The following is a 22,256-nucleotide window of genomic DNA, read 5'->3' as shown; positions in this document are numbered from 1 at the left end:
AATAACTAAATAACCATTTTGGTTGGTGTCTCCTCCAGTAGTTCGGAATTCATCAGAACTGGAAAATCTAGGCCGTTAATTTCAAGTTCCATCTTAACCTTCCAATCTAGAACAGAAATGGCCCGTATCTATAGATTGAATTCGGAAGTCGTCAGTTTCGGTACACGCGAAAATTTTCTTTAATTAATATTGAGGGACACCAAACTACAGAACTATTATTCATATCATATATTTATACTCGGAAGTCGGAACACGAGTTCCTATCAGCTTACATTGAAAACAAATGGCCGAACCCTAGTACTGGAACTTCAGTCACTTTATCGAATCAATAATAGGTTCTGATCCGAACCATCCAATTAAAATTGAATTGCCCACATTCGGCTGCGGCCCCTGCTAGCAGCAGCCCAAGCGAACCCAACAACATAATTAGAACTGGATTTGAGGCTCCTCAGTTGCCATAGACCTTTACTATTGTTCTATTAACATGTTACAAATCAATTTGCTAAAAAAAAAACAAACAATTGATTGCAAACAAAACTACTAGCACAACACCAATTTACATGCAGTCAAAGTGTAAGCTTATGCCATCAAGATAGCTTCATTTCTTTTGAGAACTGGCCTTGTGCTTTTCACTAACAAGATGAATGGTCATCATTACAGTTGTAGTACAGTTGTATTGGCACCTCTCGCACCACAGCCGATTGTTTTTCTCTACCACCTCATGCACCTCACGACCCACCTGAGATATTAAAAACCATTTAGAAGATCAATAGTATATGGCAATTTTCTGCTGGTCTTTCTTTTTCTTTTATTGAGCAAATGGTAGAAATTCCACAAACCTGCATTTTTTTAACTTTTCGCTCTTCTGCTGTTGGCATGGCAGCTAGACTGTCTGCATTATCCATCTCCACCTTCACAGCCGCAAGCCCGATTCCTGATGTTCTTTTCACAATCATGTCTGAATTTGCCTTCTTATTTATTTGCATTTTGGACCCTAATCTTTTGAGCGTATTTCGATGCCTTTTTCCATTAAGGTGGCCCAACCAGACATTGTCGCCTTTAACAGTGATTTGGCATAGAGTACAATTATACTTCTTTTTATCGATCTTTTGTTTTTTCGCTCTTCTCAGACCCACCCAGTCAGTGCTGCTGCTGGTAGTAGCAGCAGTAGGGACAGCAGAAATAGAGTCACATTTTCTCTTTGATCTACAGGCTTCAGCCTCCTTAAGTGGCTCCTGAAATGAGAAGGATTCAAAGTAACAGTTTCATGCCAAAATTATATATAACATCTGACTTAAAATCACTTGAATAATCTTAATGGCACTAGTACACGCAATTATGGATACGTCTAACCCTATCTCTACAGTTAACAGACTGAGTCAACATCCTCAATGTTGAAACATACCAATATGGTCTTAAGCTCTATTTAGCAATAAGGAAAAAGAAGGTCAAGACAAGCATGTATCAGAAAAGGTACTTATTGTCAAAGAAAGAAAAGCAGGAGTAATGTTGAGCAATATAGGGGAGTAGTCTTTCGTTTGTAGTTTTCAACCACCTTACTGAATATATTCACACAGTACTTAGGAATCAAAAAAAAAATTCAAAAGAAGGCAATAGAAACCAAAATATATCATGATCTTCAATCAGTTCAAAAATCAACATTAATGAGAAATCGAAACAAACATTCGACAGAGATCAAAACTAGCAAAAGTCGATAATATATGATAATAAAGAAACAATAAATGATTCAAGCTTAAATCAAAACCAGCATGATAAAAAAAAAAGAGGAAAGGTATATCATGATCTTCAATCAGTTCAAAAATCAACATTAATGAGAAATCAAAACAAACATTCGACAGAGATCAAAACTAGCAAAAGTCAATAATATATGATGATAAAGAAACAATAAATGATTCAGGCTTAAATCAAAATCAGCATCATAACAAAAAAAGAGGAAAGGTACAACTTCATAGGGGAATAGTTGTTGAATGCAAATAATTCAATACCATTAACTGCTTGACTGTGTGATGGGACCATACTTAAGTGATCAAAGTGAAAAGAAATGTAAGTCACTTAAAACTGCACCCTTGTCAATCTTAGGAACCGACACACAACTTGAATCTGACCCACTATATGTAACTGCAGGCCCCACTATTAAACCCCGCCATGACGAAGAAAAAGATGCCTATTATATCTTATTTGGAAAACTTTTAGTACATATCCAACTCTATTATTGATGACACCTACTAATAACGTATTTCTATATCTTCAGTTTACTTGTTAGTTATTACTCACTCTCCTAAGAACTAATACAAAAATGGCTAGACCATCCCTCACTAAATACAATTTTGATACAGAAAAAACAGTACGTCTGTCAACAGTGCTATTCCATTTTCTTGCAACTCTTATCAGCAAAGTGGAATAAGGCCAGTTAAACATCTCTAATTCAACCCCATCAGAATAGTCCAATTCCACCCCCCCACCCCAACAAATAGGGAATGGGATATCACAACCCGTTGTGAAGGGACCTACTGCAAAATTTCCACTCAACTTGTTCCGCATTGTTATATTCCATTCTATTCCAATTGTCCGTTCCATCATCATCACTAGACACTACTCTGTTCTATTCCAACTTTTATTATTCTATGCACCCAATTCCATCGTGCCAAACAGCATCAAGGTCTTTCTATAAAATATTCATTCTTGTAAACATGTTGTCTTGCCAGAGAATTTATTGTTGAATGTTTTCATGTATAAATATATCAGAGTTGTTTTGCCCAAACTCTCTATGAATTTAAAATTTTACCATACTATACAATACGGCTACAATACTTAGTACCAAGATATTGGTACTAAATTTGAACAAAGGACATTGAGACTAACATCGATATCATTATATCGGTTCGAACTGTCCAAATATTTGGACCTTGAAGTTCCAATAGCAATCCAAACCATCTAATAATCTAGACATCAAAATTTAGTGGAGTAAGAAAATTTACAGCATCCATCTAGTTAAAGATTGTCATAAATCAACAATTGGAAATAGAAAGTATTGCAAAAATGCAACACAGAACAAGCAAATGAGCAGGTCCACTTAAGAAGACATTATTGCTACATATCAGATTAGACAGAAGAAATTTTAGTGCGTTTATGCATTCTTACCATAATCGACAAATATTTGTTTTGTGCCATCAATAGCTTGCCTTTTCTCCTTTTTAATGGATGGATGGCAATTTTCAAAAAGTATAGAAATTGTAATCCCAGTAAATTTTGATGTCTAGAATGTAATGGACAGATAAAATCACTCGTTTGAACTTCATATGCAAGATATGGACAGTCAGTATCAACTCTTTGCTACCAGCCACAAGTACCAAAGACAGTAACAATTCCTTGGGAACCTCAGTATAATAGCCATTATCCTTGAATACAACTAAATAATCTAGCGGGGTGTATCAAAATGTTTTCCAAAAGAAATGTCATGTGACCACTTCTCAAAGGAATAATTTTGTCACTCTCAGTCCTTAATGAAAATGCTAGTCCCACAAATGTTCAATAGGTAACAATGAAACCAATTCTTGGCTTCTGATGATAAAAACATTCAATGCAGACAAGTGATCTTAGGAATTTCCATTTAGTTTTATTTACAACTCATTATCAATTTCATTTGCATGTTAAGAAGAAATCTAATTAAAAGTGTGGTACATGTCGAAATTTTACTTGACTAGCGGATAACGCATTAGCTTCTGACTAAAATAAAGATACTAACAAATTTTATGGATTCTTGATTTTGTTCGAAATAAACTTCAAAATTATAACAATTATGTGGATGCATCCTCTGTGAAAAAGAACAAGATCAGCAGTTATGGACTCTTGATCTTGTTCGAAATTAACTCCAAAATTATAAATATTATGCGGATGCATCCTTCGTGAAAAAGAACAATATCAATGGTTTGGATTTGATGTTAGGAATTTGGATACAGACTTTGAAATACATATGCAAAAGATAGATTGTATAATTGGTGGCAGCAAACCCCTCCTCTTATATCTATAATGGACCAAAAGAACTCTAAAAATGATTCGATCTCAATCTAATTTGTACTCAAGCAGCCTTAATCGACTGACTGAACTACTAGTCAAAACTATTGTTTGATTGGAACTTAGTAGCAATGAAACTTATTACTACTAAATCACCAAATCATACACAACCAGTCTAAAAATTTGCAGAATCTCTAACAGAGTTTGGGCAAGCTTGATTCCCAAACAGCCAAAGAACCCAGGATAAATATGAAGTAGAACCTAACTGTGTGTTTCACAAAGACAGTAAATTTTAGTTATTTTATTCTATGTGATAACTCCGCCTGTGCAGTTTCTACACAGCCTGCCCCAAGCCAGGAAAAAGGTGGAGGGTTCGTGATAGGCTTGGCGAGCCAGCGGTAAAAAAACAGCCTCTTTATGGAAATGAAACCCTCCCGAATTGGGCAGTAGTACTAGGATGGGTGACCTCCTGGGAAGTCCCTGTGTTGCTGAATCTGGTTGGGTTTCATTTCAAGCCTACCCCAACTTGTTTGGGAATAAAGGCTTACAATATATATTCTGCGTGATATCCAAAATTCCAAATATCTTTTTGATGCTGTATTAATGTTAATCAACACTAATCAAAGTCAGAGACATAACTACACTTGAATTGAGCAGTTAAGCTGAGTATTGCCACAAGTGACCAGTACTAAGCCCCAGGCAAACTGAATCAACATACAGTAACTGCATAAAGTAGCGACAACTGAGTCTAGATTGCATGCTTATGCTTCAATCAAGCCTCAGATATGCTCCGATTGTGCAACTAAATGATGTCGATATATTCATTACTCATTTTGCCCACACCAAACGTACTTATTCCTCCTTCAACGTTGCATCAGATTATACTTAATTGATGTCTTAGGACTCATTAGCAAATAGACGAACTACTAGTACATTCAGCTGAGTACAGAAGTAGCCCAACAGTACCAAATACCCGCAGAAAATTACCAAAAATAACATCACAATAATAAAAGAATAAAATAACCTCAATACAAAAAGGTAGAGATTTTGGAAACTCGCCTTTGAAGATTGAGAAAAGGCAATTTGTCCAACCTTATTTCCACTCTCTGGCTTTAGCACCTTGTTTCCATCCCCTTTCTTCTCAACGTTTTCTCCTCTAGAAGGGGCCATGATCTTGTCTTTAGACAAAGCTTCCTTTGGAAGAGGACCTTTAAAAAGAGCACGTTGTTCGACATTATTTCCACTCTCTGGCTTTAGAACCTTGTTTCCAGCCCCTTTTTTCTGTGTGTTTTTTCTATTAGGAGGGGGCTTGATCTTGTCTTCTAGAGAAGCTTTTGACCTTAGTTCCTCTTCATTCTTGGGGGATTGTACCTTGTCTATGAGCAAAGCTTGTGGCTGCCTTGTTTCCTCTTCAGTCACCTCCTTTATTTTGTGTGATATTTCATTAACATTTCTTTCAAACTTATTTCCCTTCTCTTTTGGTTGAACTGTCTGTTCATCCTTCTTCTTTTGAATCTTTTTTCCATTAGGTGGTTGGACCTTGTTTTCACTCACAGGTGGTTTTGACGTCAGTTCTGCTTCATTTATCTCCACTATTTTGTGTGGGACCCCTCTCACCCGGCGCCTCACCCCAAAGCGCTTGCGCTTAACCTGACCCCTTGGAGTTGTCGTGAAACAGCCATATGTATACCTAGGTTGTGCATACCTAGGTTGTGCATACCTAGGTTGTTCATACTGTACAGCCGGCCATGTTTCATGATAACCTGGATTGGGATGCCTAAGGCCATAGTAGCGCTCCATCATTAGTTCCCACCTCACTTCTTCTTCTATAATCTTTCTACGCACCTCTTCTCTCAATACCTCCTCCCGGATTCTCTCCCTTTCATATTCTCTCTCTAGAAAGGGATCTCTTCGTGGTCGATTGGGGAGAAACGGGTAGTGACTTGTTGTAGGTTCTTCACTCCGGGGTCTGTAGTCTAGCATTCTTGCTACAGAGAGATAAGGAAAGAGCTGAGTAGTGTCACTATAGATCTCCACCAAGAATCAAAAATTATAAATACATACCATTCAGATCTTGAGCATGCATACACAGTATTTGTCTGTTTGATCAGAGTTACAATAACAATACAGTGGAATATGATGTACAGTATCAATACTATCACTATGTGCTTGGTTCTGGTAAGACCATATGAATACAAGGCTGTTCAGGTATGCACAAGTGCAGAAGTGCTGAGCCAGTTAGTCTGGCAAAACTATATTGCTGGCCCATGCCAACTGTACCAACCAGCTGCAGTCCCCTATTCACGAATTTTGCCTTCTTGAGATTCCTAATGGGAAACAATCTCAATCAATCGAATGTTAACCCTCCAAACACCCTTCTCTAACTTCTACTCATGTCAGGACAAAGAAACTCAGACAGATTGCAATTTTGCGCGCATGTTTGGGTGATTGCGTGCTTAGATAAGGGTTTGGAGGGAGTAAGAGAAGGAGATAGAGAGCGATACCTCGAAAACCATGAGTGGAGAAATAGCCATGGTCTGAAGAAGGAGGAGGTAAGGGGGCATAGGCAGCATCATAAGTAGGCAGGAAATAACTGACGTAGTAAGGTGGCGGGGGAGGAAAAGGAGCGAAAGAAAATCGGGATGACGTGTGATAGAAGTGTGAACGAGGTACGCCGTCGAACGCTCGATCGCGGAACTCCATCGCGATCAATTGGAAGCTCGCCGGAGGTTAGCAATGGCGCGTCGGTGGATTTAGGGTTAGGTTAAAGAGAGGGAATTGGGAACTTGGGAAGGAGACCGAGGTTCGGAAAAGGGTCGGGAACGAGAATGTCAGGACTCAGGATCAAGATCGCAGGTTCAGATCGGTATCTTTTATTTAACTCGCTTTTTTAGCAAGTTCTTTTTAAGTTATGCTATTTATAATAAGAGGAGGGTTAAAATGCCGTGATTTTTATTTTTATTCATTTTTATAAATATTTTATTAAAAATAATCAGGTTTTAGAAAAATTTATAAAAATGCCCAAACTACACAGAATATTTGCGGTCTAGATTTAAAATTCCGAACCACACATAATATTTGTGGTTCGAATTTTTTTTTTTTTTGAATTGAGTGAAGTTTTGTACGAAAATTGAATGATACAGTCTTGATATCTCGTGATTTGTTGGAGATTTCGTACAAAACTTCATAGCCTTGTTCTATGATGTCAAGACTGTATGTTGGTCAATTTTCCACGATTTTTGGAGATATTTTGCTATGTTAACTAGGAGTGCAAAGTTGGACTTAGAATGCACTCTTTTAGCAGTTCGGGTAATTTTTGAGACCTGATATCTCACGATTTGTTTAGAGATTTCGTATGAAACTTCACATCCTTGTTCTATGATGTCAATACTGCATGTCGGTTAATTTTCACGATTTTTGGAGATGTTTTGCTATGTTAACCAGGGGTGCAAAGTTGGGCTCATAATGCACTCCTTTAGCAGTTCGGGCAATTTTTGAGACCTGATATCTCACAATCTGTTTGGATATTTCATATAAAACTTCACAGCCTTGTTATATGATGTCAAGAATGCATGTCGGTTAATTTTCACGATTTTTGGAGATGTTTAGTTATGTTAACCAGGGGTGCAAAGTTGCTACTATATGCAATATTTTAGCAGTTTGGTCAGTTTGCCTAACTCTGCACCTCTGGTTAACATAGCAAAATATCTCCAAAAATCGTGACAATTGACCGACATGCAGCCTTGACATCATAGAACAAGTCTATGAAGTTTGGTACGAAATCTCCAAACAAATTGTGAGATATCAGGTCTTAAAAAATGCCCGAACTGCTAAAGGAGTGCATTATGAGCCCAACTTTGCACCCCTGGTTAACATAGCAAAACATCTCCAAAAATCATGAAAATTGACCAACATGCAGTCTTGACATCATAGAACAAGACTGTGAAGTTTCGTATGAAATATCCAAACAAATCATGAGATATCAGGTCTCAAAAATTGCCCGAACTGCTAAAGGAGTGCATTCTAAGCCCAACTTTGCACCCCTGGTTAACATAGCAAAACATCTCCAAAAATCATGAAAATTGACCGACAACAGTCTTGACATCATAGAACAAGGCTGTGAAGTTTTGTACGAAATCTCCAAACAAATCATGAGATATCAAGACTGTATCGGTCAATTTTCGTACGAAACTTCACTCAATTCCAAAAACAAAACAAAAAATTCAGACCGTAAATATTATGTGCGGTTCCAAAAAAAAAATTTCGAACCGCAAATATTCTGTGCGGTTCGGAATTTTAAATCCGGACCGCAAATATTTTGTGCGGTTTGGGCATTTTTATAAATTTTTCTAAAACCTGATTATTTTTAATAAAATATTTTGTAGGGTTTTCGGATACCACTTTTGGGGTTTCGCGGTAACCAAAACCCTTTTAGGCTTAAGCTGCGGAAAGAACGTAAAACAAAATTTTTTACTTCTAACTCAAGCCGTGAATTAAAAGGGATATGCCGGAAAGACCAAAGCAGAGTTCCTTCTGAAGTCTTTCATTGCAAGGACCCTTTTAATCCTTTTTACAGATCTACTCCATGATTGATTTCTAAAACTTTAATCTACTTACAAATTAAATAGATTAATATAACATATTTATACCTTGTTTCCAAATCACAATTGGAATGCAGACCGAGCGAGTAGAGCCTCACCAGGGAAGGAGTCGACTCGGAGTATCACACGTGTGATACCTCTATCGGTAATCCACCAGGACTAACCGGAGAGCGGTTTATTTCTTCTGCCAGAAATACCGTAAACCGCGGAATTATGCAAAAACACTATTCACGGGAATAAGACGAAAACCCGTAATCACGAATTTTCGGTTGCTCAGTTTCATCAATATGCAAAACTGACATACCGCGAAATTCGGTAAAACACTATTCATCAACCCGTAAATATTCTCCACAACAACCCGCAAGATTATACGTCAACTACGTATAACTTTCTTTTCTCAACCGAAACACTATTTGGGAGAGAAACCGGGAAAGAGAGAAAATACCGATTCGTTTCTGCACGAAAAGATACATGTGAATGTGCATATGTATATATATGTGAATATATCTTTCTCTCTCTACCCCTCCACCCCTATTTATAGTGTTTAGATTTGGTTGCAAAAGACCAAAATGCCCTCCAAGTTCGGCCTATTTACAAGATATGCCATTGACACCTCATCCTTTTATATGTGAAATGACCAAAATACCCCTTCCACACCCTTCCACATCCTTCTCCATGCTTCTACACATGCAAGGTGGCATAGGTGTGAAATGACCATTTTGCCCTTGTGAATAGGATTGATGACATGTTATCTGGATAGGATCAATGACGTGTCATGCGGATAAGCTCGAATCTGAAAAGATCCGAATGCCCTCGGCCCGAACACAAATAATATTCGTATAATTATTCTGAACAATTATATATATATTTTTCTTTCGGTTATTTGTTTCGGTATCGATGACATGTCATCTGGATAGGATCGATGACATGTCATACGGATAAGGACGAATCTGAAAAGACTCGAATGCCCTCGGCCCGAACACAAATAATATTCGTATAATTATTCTGAATAATTATATATATTTTTCTTGCGGTTGTTGTTTCGGCAATTTATACAATGTGTCCTGCACATTTATAAATTAACCGGTTAACTTTTATACAACGTGTCATACACGTTTATAAATTAACCAATGTTTTTGCTTGTTATTTTTACATAACATTTATAATTTAATTATAACACGTATAATTAATTATAACCATCTTATCATTGATCATAACCAATTTATAATCAATCAAAATAAGATTCTCCGATTAACTCCTATATGGTGTGACCCAATAGGATCTGTGTTATGTTGGTAAATAGAGTTAAAACTGTTTTAACTTCTATAATCATGGGTGGCGTCTGGCAACACATCATGACCATCCAATTACACAGATGATGCTGTACTGTACAATATCATGATCCAGTAAACAATTTACTTGTGTCTGTTCTTCTGTCTCATAGCTATCAGATCAGTTTCAAGGTAGATGTGTGTCATCCTTACTAACTGAATCTTTTCTTGATCTTGAGCAGATTATCAAATATAATTACTCTTGTAATTATACCGCGCGCTGATAATCTTACTCTATCAAGGGGCCCAGTGATGCTATAACTCGTATAGAGATACGAGGGACAAGTAGCATTCTTGGCAGACTATCACTTCCTCAGCTAAGCTATATATATCGAAATGCTACCGTTATGACTGCTTTTTACGGACAGTGTTAGATAACACTCACACATATAGATTTCTTAGTGGGAACGATAAATACCTCATACTTTAGAACGTGACACTGAATGAGAAACATTAATGACACGAACACAATTCTATTTAATGTCTCATTCGGGGTCTGTCAAATACCATGTTCCTAGAACATGTATCTATGTGATTAAAATGACATCTCGTGTCAAATGGTTTGTAAAACTTAACCATCTTTTAATCCACATACTAACCTTATAGCGGTAATTAGTGTTCCTGCTATTTACCTTGGTTAGTGACCTTTTAAGATTAAGAGTATATATCATCTATATTATGGAGTTTCACAATTTCAATCATGAACTCGAAATGATCCATAAATTCAATAATACTCAAGGCAACAAAATGATATTAATCATCCAATTCATGAACAAAGCTTTATGATAAATTATCGTATTATTGACTTCTAGATTATTACAAACTAACATATTTATCAAAATGGGTAAAAATAAAAATCACAGGTTAAAATGCACCCTCTTTTGTGCTCCTAACGTGCACCCTCCTCTCATATTTTCTTTTTCAAAGTTCAAATAGTCGATTCGAACCTTACAACATGTTCTTCATATTAAAATGTGCTTGGAGACCAATTTTTACATTTTTTGAAAATTTTTTACTATTTTTTCAGAATTTTTGATTAAATTAAACAATAAAAAAAATTTAGCAAAATGATGATTTAAAAAAAATTCTGAAAAAATAGTAAATAGTTTCCAAAAAATGTAAAATTTGGTCTCCAAGCACATTTTAATATGAAGAACACGTTGGAAGGTTCGAATCGACTATTTGAACTTTAAAAACGAAGATATAAAAAAATGATGCACGTTAGAAGCACAAAAAGAGGATACATTTTAACCCTCCTCTTGTAATAAATATTAAATTATACTATTTTGTCACATACTGTATCAAGACCGAATTTTTATAATCAATTTACAATAGATATTAAATTTTGTCCCGAACAGTGCATCAGTGAATTGCTCGCTGCCGTCGAACATTCGCACCCGCTACAGAAAGCCGAACTCCTCCCGAGTGCGTATCCTCTGAGATACCTCATATTTTGCGTGACCGACGTGTCCGGTGCCTATTCGGGGATGGGGCAGGGGCCAGTATTATTTGAGATTTGAGATTCGTGCAGAACATATTTTGACGTCTGAGATTTTCCAAAAAGTCACGCAAAATTTGAGATATCTCAGGGGAGTTCCCGTTAAGCCGTTCCTCCTCCCTCCTTCCGACCGATTCGATACGCTTCTTTCTACTCGTTCCCTATAACCGAATCCAAAACCTTGGGCCCCTTCGACAAGAAGTTCCCTCGAGCTTCTCCTCTCCCTCTCTCTTTCTCCTTTTCCTTCTCCTTTCTCCTTTCTCCTTTCTCCTAGAGCGGAAAGGCCTCATTTCACTTATTTATCTCTGATCCAAAACCGAACTCGGGCGATAGACTTCAAAGTAGGTAGGGTTTGGCAAAAATGGCGGTAATAAGCGTTGCTACAAGGTACAAAATTACAGTCAAAGACGCGGGCATCCCGGGAGTCCTCAAAATGGTTCGCTGTCATTCCTCTCAATTTATTTATCCATCTAAATCCACTATTTAAATTGGAAACAATTTTGGTTTTATGGTATCGAAATATCGGGAAACTCCCCTTAAGTCTTTTAAGTATTAGAGAGTTGAAGAAGGGATGGAAAATGATTTTTTGATGAAGTTATGAAGAATGTAACTCAATAAATTGGGTTTAACATACCAGTACATAAAATATTATAACCTGTGGTTGTGATGCAAATTTCAGAACGAGGAGAGATTTGTCTTTCAGCCGAATGATCCAAGATCATTAATGAAACTGAACATTGAATTTCGAAATATTAAAGGTATGGATGTTCTTCTTCAAATTTATCAAGTATCTTGTGTGATACATTTACCATACACCCAAGAAACTAACATTGTTTTTTCATCACGTGGCATTCTGATCTTGTATTAGTTTGGTACCGGTTGAGTATCAGTTGAATTTTATCAACCTTTCCTTGTCACTTAACTTTTTTTCTTTTATATTGTTTGTTTATACTTTTAGATCAAAGCTTAAATGAGGTTTATATTTAATGCTGCATTCAGAAAACATATCTTTATAGTAATGTGGCTAGCTTCTTCATAAACACAAAAACTTGTATTTGATTTTATGGTTATTATGTATTATCAATTAGGCCACAAGTTCAGCAAAGATGGATCAAAACAAGCATTGCTAAATCTCACACAAGACTCTGAGAAGGTGAAAATTGTTCATCATTACTATTGATCAATCTGTTAGATATGATTTTGTTTACCAGAATTGACATTGCTAGATACTGCTATTGTACCTTTTTGGTCCAGCAGACCTTTTTCTCAAAGAGGATACCTTATTTGATTTGTTTTCAATTCTGGCAACCTTTTCAAATTATCTATGTAAGTGTTCGTAATGGTATATACAAATATAGCACTGCTGGTCCAGAAGTTCATTCTGTTATTTTTTTGGCTTGTTTGGTGTTCATTGCTCCATTTGAGGTTAATTGAGGCTTAATTGGGCCTTTCATCAAGGTTCAGACATATAGGGGCAAGGTGTGGCATGAATTGTGGGAGGTATGGCAATAATTTTTTTATTAATACTTTGAGTTAATTACATTTGTGTATGTAATTCTTACAGGGAACAGGCTATATATTCGAGTTTGATAATTTCACCGATAGAAATTCCTGTCGTGATTTTGTAGGTACTAATATCTAAATTTTCATCATTCTCATTATTTAGCTGACAACATTTTTTTATAATAAGGTAGCCAACTAACATAACAAAGGAAGACTTAAGTTAACAGAATTGAAAAAATTAATTGTTTATTGGATCAAAAAAGGGCCTGGACTTTTGGTACATTCAGTCATAAGAATATACAATGAAATGGTCTGGATGGTTTGAAGATTTTTACTTTGGCCACTAGATTCATATCCTTATGATTAGTTCTGCATTGAAAAATTAACAGGGAGAGTTTTAGGCAAACTTCAATCTGTGCCGGCTAGGCCAAATGACCAATCAGTGCCAGAAAAACCGGCTGGTCCCCCATTTGCTGAACAACTCAGCACTACTGAGATGGAGCGTAGGATAAAACTTTTAAGAGAGGATAGGTAAAATTCAGTACCATAACCTACTGGCATTGCATTAATAAAATAGCTTTCTTTTAAACAGATGTGATTTGTACCATTTGTGCCCCTGCGAAACAATAAATATTAAACATACTTTACTAAATAAATAAAAATTAATCAGCACTGCACCTTATACTGTTTTATGATTTGTCAAAAGATACTCACGTTATTGCCCTCCTCCTGTCCAATTCAGTTTATCTCTGCAAAAGTGAGGGGGAAAATATGATCTATTGGGGCATATTTTGAGAAAAGAGGGATAGGGTGATGGAGGTGATATTTTTCATGTTCTAGGAGTGTATAAGATGTTTCTTGTTTCGCAGGCATACACGATAATATGATGCTTGTAGGAACAAACATATAATTGTTCTGTTAAGGGCAAGAGAAGGGCACTTAGGCACTATTACATATATCATCAGCATATAACTGTAAAATCTATCACTTATCAGCTGAACTTGTACATCTGATTGATTAACACATCTGATCATCGCATATTAACCAGTGAGTTGCAGAGACTTCATAAGCAATTTGTCTTAAGTGGGGTCTTGACTGAGTCAGAGTTTTGGGCAACTAGGAAGGTAATATGTTTCTTGTTTAAAGGATATGCCTTTTTTTATCAGTTTTACAATCACTCAAACATGCGCTATGTAAATATTGGAAGTTAAATTTCGGAATATCGAAAGCCAGTTCTGTCGTCTTGTGCATATTATTGAAGGTGCTTTAAGATATATGGCATTTTTTTTTATTTTGGTTTTGTTTGTAACCGAATACATTTGCCGTTTCTTATTGTTTGTAGGCCTTACTCGGTGAAGACGGAAACCACACGACAAAACAACGGCCTGGGTTCAAGAGTGCCATGTTGGCAGATGTCAGACCTTCTGCTGATGGGCGGGTATTATTTTGTGTATTCTATCACTTTGTAATTTTGGTCCTAGCTCTTTCATAGAACAAAACTAAAGTAGTTATTGTAGTTTTGTTATCAAGTTTAAGTTTAATATTGCTATTTGTGCAGACAAACAAGGTCACATTCAGCCTTACACCAGAGATTATGCACCAGGTTTTTGCTCTTGTTTATTCATGTGACATATATCTTTAACAAATTTGTATTCCTGATAACTTCCTTGTCTTGTGTACCTAATAATTCTGGTTTGCATTTGGACAAATATCTAATAACCTGGCATAAAATTTCAAACAAATCCTTAATCCCCTGCTCTAATTTTTTTTTTAAAATTCCCAGATACCCTTAGTTTTTTCCTTGTCCATGTACAAAAAAGTGATCTTCTTTTCTTTCTATTTGGTTGGTTGGTGTTGTTTGTAATATCTTTTTAAATTCTGTTTGTGCGTTGGGCAGAGGTGGGTTGGGGAGGGGGGGGGGGGGGGGGGGGGGGGGGTTGGAATTTGGGAAAAGAGATACTCTAAGATTTCAACATTTCATTAGGTTATCCATGATACCTATGTATGGTAGGGAGTCCATGAAAATTTCCACTTCAGACTTATGGCCTTCTAGGTGATTTTTTGATGCCCTGCTGAGTATATATTGAAATTGATCTTTTTGTTGAGCATATGAGTGATATGTCTACTGCTATTCATTTTAGATTTTTGCTGAGAAGCCTGCTGTACACAGAGCATTTCTCAATCTCGTGCCATCGAAGGTACAAATCAAACGCAAGCTGTGCCAATTTTTATTAAATACTGTTCCTAGATTTCCATGTACTATTTTGACTATGCAACCGGTTTTTAGATGGCAGAAAAGGATTTCTGGACAAAATATTGCAGAGCAGAGTACCTGAATAGGACGAAAAATGCAGTTGTTGCAGCGGCTGAGGCTGCAGAGGATGAAGAATTAGCAGTTTTCTTGAAGCATGATGATATATTAGCCAATGAGGCACGTCGAAAGGTACCAGCAAGCAAATTTTCTTTCTTCTGTGTTTTGCTGTTATGCTTTGGTGTCTATTTGTTTAAGGTGCTATGTAGAGCTCTTCTGTTCGTTGATATTTACTGTTACTATGTTTTTCCCAAATACTAATTTAAATAAATTAGTAACGCATATCCTTACAAGGTACAACCCAATTGATTGGTGAAATCAAGAATTGCAATATGCCTCATGCTCAATTTTCTCTGAGCTAGCCCCAATTGTGAAACCTTATTCAATGTTGCATGAGTCGACCCTCATTCTGCAATTTTACTTCTATTAAAGTTACTTTAGACTCAGTTCCACCTGAATTTGTTTTATTATGCATTTTCTATTATTTTCTTCTTTTAGGAAACAATTTTACCTATTAGAGCCTATGTTACCATTTATTGGTAACATAGATTTTTTTTTTTTTTTGTATGAGGCAGCAATTTCACTCAATGTTGTCACTTTTTGCCATTAATTCTGCATATAAACATAACCATCCATCATAATAAAAAAAAAGTATTTGCCAGTTTTTGCAAACTGCTCGACATTTACTGTATTGGATAAACACTTGCATTTCTAATGTTTGACACTAAGAACGGTGTTTTTTTTTGTCATGTATTATTTTTATTTTTATTATTATTTTTGCAACTGATGCCCAACTGTAAAATAGAAGTTAATTAAATGAAAATACTGACGTTATCCTTGATTTTTCCATGTTGATTACCAGAACCTTTTCAACCATTACATATGAACTTAGGGACCCAACAGATAAATCTCCTGTATTTAATCTAGCTTCAACATTAACAAGACATTCTTTATGTCAAATTAGATGTCAGGTGCAGTTGTAACTACCTCACAGAAGTTGGGTGCCAAGCACTAGTATAAAAACTCTTGGTTGTTTTATGAGAAGTTACAAATTTTTGGGTGTCATTTGCAAAGAAAAGTTGTATATGCTCAACCAAAGTAGTACCAGAAGTCACTAATGCAATATTGGCACAACTCTATTGAATCATTTGCTCCCTTTTTATATATTTGTCTGTGCAGATCAGGCGGGTTGACCCGACTTTAGATATGGAAGCTGATGAAGGAGACGACTATATCCATCTACCGGTCTGTTTCCTATTCTTTTCATTTTTCATGTTTACCCATGAAAAATCCACAAATTTAAATACACCCACAGAAAAATGTGAAATATCATGGATACCTTTGGAAACAACAAAATATTAAAGGTACTGTGGCGCTAATACTGTACCTAGTTTGTTAATTTGTTTTTGAATGTACTTCAAAATCTTTCCTTTAACAACCACCCCCCCCCCCCCCCCCCCCCCCCCCCCCCCCCCCGCAACTGCCAGCATTAATTAATTGCATACCTGTTGGATATATCTTTCAATGTAAATGCCAGTATAATATCTTCCTTTGCTGGGTTTCATTCTACTTGCCTTCGTTTGTGCTTATTTGATGTTTATATGGCTGGATCAATGCCTTATTATATGGAGGAAATTATTGTCGGTTTTTTACTAGTGTGTATGTGTATTAATCAGCATGTATCAATTTAGGATCATGGGATTTTGCGAGATGGGCAGAAGGACACACCTGATACAGAGACTGAGGTGAGTAGGAGAACTCTCTCTCAAGACCTGAATCGGCATGCGGCTGTTGTTCTTGAGGGAAGAACATTAGGTAAGAAATTATTTCATCTCTCAGGTTAAATTGCAGTGATGATTTTACGAGAGACATTGCTTTAGGTAATTATTTGTTTAGAGAACCTTTGTATGGTTTTCTGTTGCAGATGTGGAACTAAGTGATACAAGGACTGTGGCCGAAGCACTTGCAAGGTCCAAAAAAGGTCAGAGAGAGGATTTATTGCTAGTTTCTTTTTTTGTTTACTAACTTCATTGAGATGAGTGCTTGGAGTGAGCTAAATATATGATTAAACTTCAGAACACTATTTGAGCTGAGAAAAATACTTAAACAAAGATACATGGTATCATATCATGGATCTAAGTGCATATTATCTATATTTTTCATAATGATATCTCATTATCCTTTTTTTTTCTCTCTAGAATTATCATCTAATGATAAATCGGAAGAGAACGTGAACCTTGAGAGGCAAGAGAGGGTTGCACGCATGACTGAGTTGGAGGACCTTCAGGGCTCACGCGAGCCCCCATATGCATCACTTTGCATTAAGGTACAATTTGTTCGCATCAGTTATGATCAAGTCTACTGTAAATCCATACAGTATGAAAATATCATGTTTACTTCTAAATATTAAAGCGGCATAAATACTGTGGAGACCCTGCAAAAAGTAAAAAACATTCAGTAGTAATCCTACGAAATGGCATGACAAGTACACTATCTACCTCTCTATACTAAAATATACTTTAGAAGATGCCTAAACCCCTACATGTTATTTATCTGTATGAGGTAAACTCTACTGTTCATGCTCCTTTCTTTTGAATGGTAGGATATTTCTAGTATTATGCCATTTGCTTCTCATATTAGTATCTTTACCAAAAGAAAACATCAGGAAGGAGACAATAAGAGAATTAGAGACCTATGACTATGCTTTTGCTTATGTCAGGACCCAAGAGAGTACTTTGACTCGCAGCAAGGCAATGCTTTAAGGGCTTTAGGTGGTACTGAGTTTGGTACTAATATCCTTGATTCCAGTTTAAGTAAAGAAGAGGCATATCGCTATTTGAAGGAACAGATATCCGAGGTGAAATCTCGAGGGTTAAAAAATCCAGTAATTCGACCTGACACTGCTCTTAAGGTACGCTGATATATAATCAAGGTCAATATATATGGTTATTTTCTGGGATCATTTTACAACTTAAACCTACAATTATTGAGCCATTAGACTAATTTGAAGAGAAACATATTATCTATTGGCAATTTTGGCCCTGCCTACAATTAATCCAACAGGTATGATATAGCACTTGATTGTATATAGACCTAAATTTGCTGGGTTTTGTTAAACTATGGGTTTAAACATATTTTGCTGTCTTGCAAGGGTTTTATTTGCTAATATTGTAAGACTGCTGGGTTTTATTTTACAATTTACTTTTTTTAATACCTGGTGATTCGACTTTCTATCCACACTCGATAGGCTACCATAAAAATTGAATGAGAAGGAAAACCTAACTGTACGCCCTTACCTGACTGGTATGAGCTAGGTTTTCAGTGGGTTGAGCCAACACCTCTCTAGCACAAGGTTTCAGCTGGGAAAGAACCCTCAGGAAAGCGCACTTGATAGAATACCTCACCGGACCAAAGATGAGCTTATGCAGGTAGGTATACTTAATTTCACTGTAATTCAGATTTTGTAGCCCAAAATTGCCTAAAGGAGGGTTATGGTAATCCACTCACAGATGAAAATTGCATAGGATGCAAAGGTATACAAAATCAAAAGTCTATTATAGTAGAAGTTTACTGTAGAGGATAGGGAATTGTGATGTACAAAGTCAAAACAGGGTATACGAGGCAAATAAAAAAACACAATTATCTCAGAATATTCATAGATTAGAGGCATAGCCCTTGAAATATTAAGGGAGATTGCAAACAACTGCACATGGAAAATGGCTAAACCAATGCAAAGCTTATTAATTAAATAGGCACACTGCATCAAAGAATTAGGAACATATATTTAAAATGGTTTCTGGGTCATTAGTATTTAAAGGGCAAAAAAGGTGGTTTTGTGATGAGCAATTGGTAAGTTTGTCTGGCTGAAAACTTTCCAAACGTGGAAAACTAATTCAGCATGAGTATAAATTGGGGCCTTATCTTATTGATTTGTAGAAATCAGTATAATGAAGGTTGCTAATTAAAATTAGAAAGATGTAAAAGATTGCCAAGCTATGAGTTGTTTCAAAAGGTACCAGATCATAAAATAGTGTGTTATATTAGAAAAAAAAAATTATGAAACAAGGTAATGTATATCGATAAAGGTACAATGTCAAATAGTATTGATATATACACCTCAAAAAGACTGACTTTGGTAAGAGGATTGTAATTAAAGGATTGTTTGTTTGTTTGTTTCAGCATTGGACATCAATTCAAGAGCTACTAAGGCATTTTTGGTCTTCCTATCCCATCACCACTGCTGGCCTCTATAATAAGGTCCGTTTTATTTTCTTGGCCCATTTTTCAATAAATTTGTCTACTTAACAAAAATGGTCTATAAATATTGCAATCTCTACAGTTTTTGTGCCCATCATGATTGTTTACTGAACGACAGTCCCATCAATTCAAACCACTTTAACATAAGCTCTGACTATAATGTTCATATATATATTACTCAGTCCTGAAGGTAGGGCGGAATGATATAGTTGAAATGTGAGGGACCATAATGGGGACTTGCAAATTTTGGGGACCAAGACAAGAATTGTCATACTTTAGTATAAATTTGCTACTCACAAAATGACACGGTATCTATGTGCCTTCAGGTCCAAAGGGTGAAGGATGCTATGGCGCAAATTTATCAGAAGTTGCAGGTATGTTACCTTCTCATGTCAAAAGCACATGTCTAGTTAAAGAGAAGAGGTAATTTCATGTCTACCTCCGTAAAAAGGGGCACATGTTCATGGCCAAGCAAGAATTGTGTTTCATATAGGAAGATGTAGAGAACTTGGTGATAACAATATCACTACTCACTAGTATCCCTAAACAAATTTGAAAAATATCAAACTCACCTATATTCCTCTACACAAATTTGAAAAACACTGCCCCCTCTTTCTGCATTTACTACTTACCTCAAAAGGTACCCAAATACCCCTCATTCCTCCCTGTTTGCGCCTCCAAAAAAGGGGTAATTTGAGCAACTTTAAAGGAACTAGGAGGGATTATTTTGATATCTTGCACAATTTAGAATGGTACATGAGATGGTTATTGTTTTGCAGATGGTATATTGCCGTACTGGATCACGTTTGTTTTCCCTTTTTAATAAATGTAATGTTGCTTTCTTACATTGTTGAATATATTTAATTTTTCAGGAGATAAAGGAATCTGCCAAGTCAGATTGCAGGCATCAGGTTTCCCTTCTTGTGCAGCCCATGCTCCAGGTAACTGATAATGCATGCATGCACCACACAGCACAGTTTGGTCACGGTGCCATGCATAATATAGACCTCTGGTACCTATGAGTCTATATTTCACTTCACAATTTCTTTAAAGCTGATTGTTTCTTAGTTTTTCTTTACTATTGTATGGTTTTATTGGTTAAATGAAGAAAAAAATGATGGCATTGAACAGTCTAGAATGATTTTTTATAGATTAATGGTGAAATGACCCTCAAATCATTTCAAAAGTTTAACATAAATAATGTAGGTCACGATAATCACATTAGCTAGATTGTTCATTGTTCACATATATATACTATCTTTGCATTTCTGGCTTGATATTGAATACCCTCATTTTTTTCCTTTGTTCGATAACATAGTAAAAATATTCTGAAAACTATGACACTGGTTTCCTACATGATTCCAATACAGAGATGACATTAAGCAGCTCGAATCAGCTGTTTGGACATTGTAAAGTGGAATACTCTGTAGCACACAAAACTCTTTACTATGCATAGCATTATAGCCAAACTAATATATGTGTCCCCGCATATTTGTGATTTCTGTTTGTAATTATTCCCCTGATGACTTCCAATTCTGTTTATCTAATCTACACGGTTTTTATGAAATTAGTTTTAGGACATGGCTTATTATTACACTAAAGTCTTAGGAGCCTGTCATATTTTATCATGGTTTCTTTTGCATAAATTTGTTCCTTTTCCTTCAGCACTATTTATTTTTGAATAGGAGAATAGATAAGGAACTGAAGTATTTCTACCTCTGTGCCTTCATAACCCACCGTACTAATATGTGTTTTATGTTTGTAATCTAAATGGAATTGATAGGCCTTGGATGCTGCCTTTGCACATTATGATCTAGAACATCAGAAAAGGACAACAAAGAGCGGTGCAAAACCAAATGGTTTTGTTAAATAGAACATCAGAAAAGAACAGCAAAGAGTGGTGCAAAACCAAATGATTTTGTTAAAAGAAAACTGGCAATTGTTTTTTTTTTGGCTTCTGCCATTTCTCTGATTAAAATAAATTTTGATGTATAATGCTGTATAGAATTCTCTAAAAATTTTGTTTGCTAGAACCAGATTGGAAGGGTTTGTATTCATTCCCTTTTAACTGCTCTGGCCGGGAATATATGCCTTTCCATTTGATAAGCTATTGCGAGGGGGGAGAATTATTTCCAGAGAATATCTTAGTCAAGAGACAAAATGGGTGCCATTTTTATTGCCTTTTTGTAATAGAAACTCGCAGCTGTTGTTGAGAAGTTTATTTGTAATAGAAACTCACGACAAAATGGGTGCCATTGTTGAGAAGTTTATCTGTTGAACTACTAGTCAAAATTTTAGATTAGTTGCCAGTACACTTCATAAAGAGTACTTCAGTAATTCTCGTGTAAAACTCACAGCTGTAGTTATCACGCCTGTTAACTATCTGTCAAGTTTTACATGAGAATGGAAGAAAGTTATCTGCATGTAATGGAAGGCAATGCCAAGTGTGGTGATTATTCCATTTCCATACATATGGACAGAATTTGATTGTTTTCCATTTGGTATCTATTATCAAATGACTTCGAAAGCAATTTTTCATCACCATCATCATCATCTTATGTTTTTGTATTTTTTTTTCATGCTAATGTTTACAAAACCATGAGAGTTGGCTATTGTGTTTCATGTTGGCCATGTTTTACTACACACTAATATCTTCCTTTTTAAAGTTCAAAAAATCAATTCAAACTGATCAACATGATCTCCATCTCAAAATGTGCTTG

General features: G+C 36.1%; 2 protein-coding genes across 3 annotated transcripts; one reads left to right on the top strand and one right to left on the bottom strand.

The window, feature by feature from the left end:
* Positions 1-205: 205 nt before the first annotated feature.
* Positions 206-6,891, bottom strand: LOC144558093 (uncharacterized). The gene is made up of 4 exons (XM_078306805.1): positions 6,540-6,891; positions 5,095-6,023; positions 840-1,235; positions 206-739 (listed from the first exon to the last, which is right to left on the bottom strand). Exons 1-4 carry the CDS (start codon positions 6,736-6,738, stop codon positions 599-601), a joined length of 1,665 nt encoding a protein of 554 aa, XP_078162931.1. The 5' UTR covers positions 6,739-6,891; the 3' UTR covers positions 206-598.
* A 4,699-nt stretch (positions 6,892-11,590) lies between these two features.
* LOC144557973 (general transcription and DNA repair factor IIH subunit TFB1-1-like) lies at positions 11,591-21,706 on the top strand. 2 transcript variants are annotated; one of them, XM_078306651.1, is made up of 20 exons: positions 11,591-11,901; positions 12,145-12,223; positions 12,554-12,618; positions 13,030-13,093; positions 13,358-13,499; positions 14,017-14,092; positions 14,311-14,406; positions 14,527-14,571; positions 15,110-15,166; positions 15,256-15,411; positions 16,459-16,524; positions 16,971-17,094; positions 17,204-17,260; positions 17,478-17,605; positions 17,999-18,190; positions 18,594-18,707; positions 19,459-19,536; positions 19,863-19,910; positions 20,409-20,548; positions 21,320-21,706. In XM_078306651.1, exons 1-20 carry the CDS (start codon positions 11,827-11,829, stop codon positions 21,351-21,353), a joined length of 1,836 nt encoding a protein of 611 aa, XP_078162777.1. In that variant the 5' UTR covers positions 11,591-11,826; the 3' UTR covers positions 21,354-21,706. The 2 variants fall into 2 exon arrangements, with proteins under 2 accessions (XP_078162777.1, XP_078162778.1); XM_078306652.1 differs by having other exon boundaries at positions 11,595-11,901; positions 20,409-20,477.
* Positions 21,707-22,256: the final 550 nt, after the last annotated feature.

This window comes from Carex rostrata, chromosome 8 (assembly GCF_964058835.1).
Source record: "Carex rostrata chromosome 8, lpCarRost1.2, whole genome shotgun sequence".
Taxonomy (NCBI): Eukaryota; Viridiplantae; Streptophyta; class Magnoliopsida; order Poales; family Cyperaceae; genus Carex; species Carex rostrata.
The sequence above is the reverse complement of the archived record's forward strand: the minus strand, read 5'-3'. Positions and strand labels throughout refer to the sequence as shown.

Coding starts and splice junctions, on each gene's coding strand:
- LOC144558093 (XM_078306805.1), bottom strand. CDS start 6,738: ATGGAGTTCCGCGATCGAGCGTTCGACGGCGTACCTCGTTCACACTTC. Junction 1,236..5,094: donor CCTTTTCTCAATCTTCAAAG/GCGAGTTTCCAA, acceptor TTCTCATTTCAG/GAGCCACTTAAGGAGGCTGA. Junction 740..839: donor GAAAAGTTAAAAAAATGCAG/GTTTGTGGAATT, acceptor TTAATATCTCAG/GTGGGTCGTGAGGTGCATGA.
- LOC144557973 (XM_078306651.1), top strand. CDS start 11,827: ATGGCGGTAATAAGCGTTGCTACAAGGTACAAAATTACAGTCAAAGAC. Junction 12,619..13,029: donor TCACACAAGACTCTGAGAAG/GTGAAAATTGTT, acceptor TAATTCTTACAG/GGAACAGGCTATATATTCGA. Junction 18,708..19,458: donor CCAAAGATGAGCTTATGCAG/GTAGGTATACTT, acceptor TGTTTGTTTCAG/CATTGGACATCAATTCAAGA.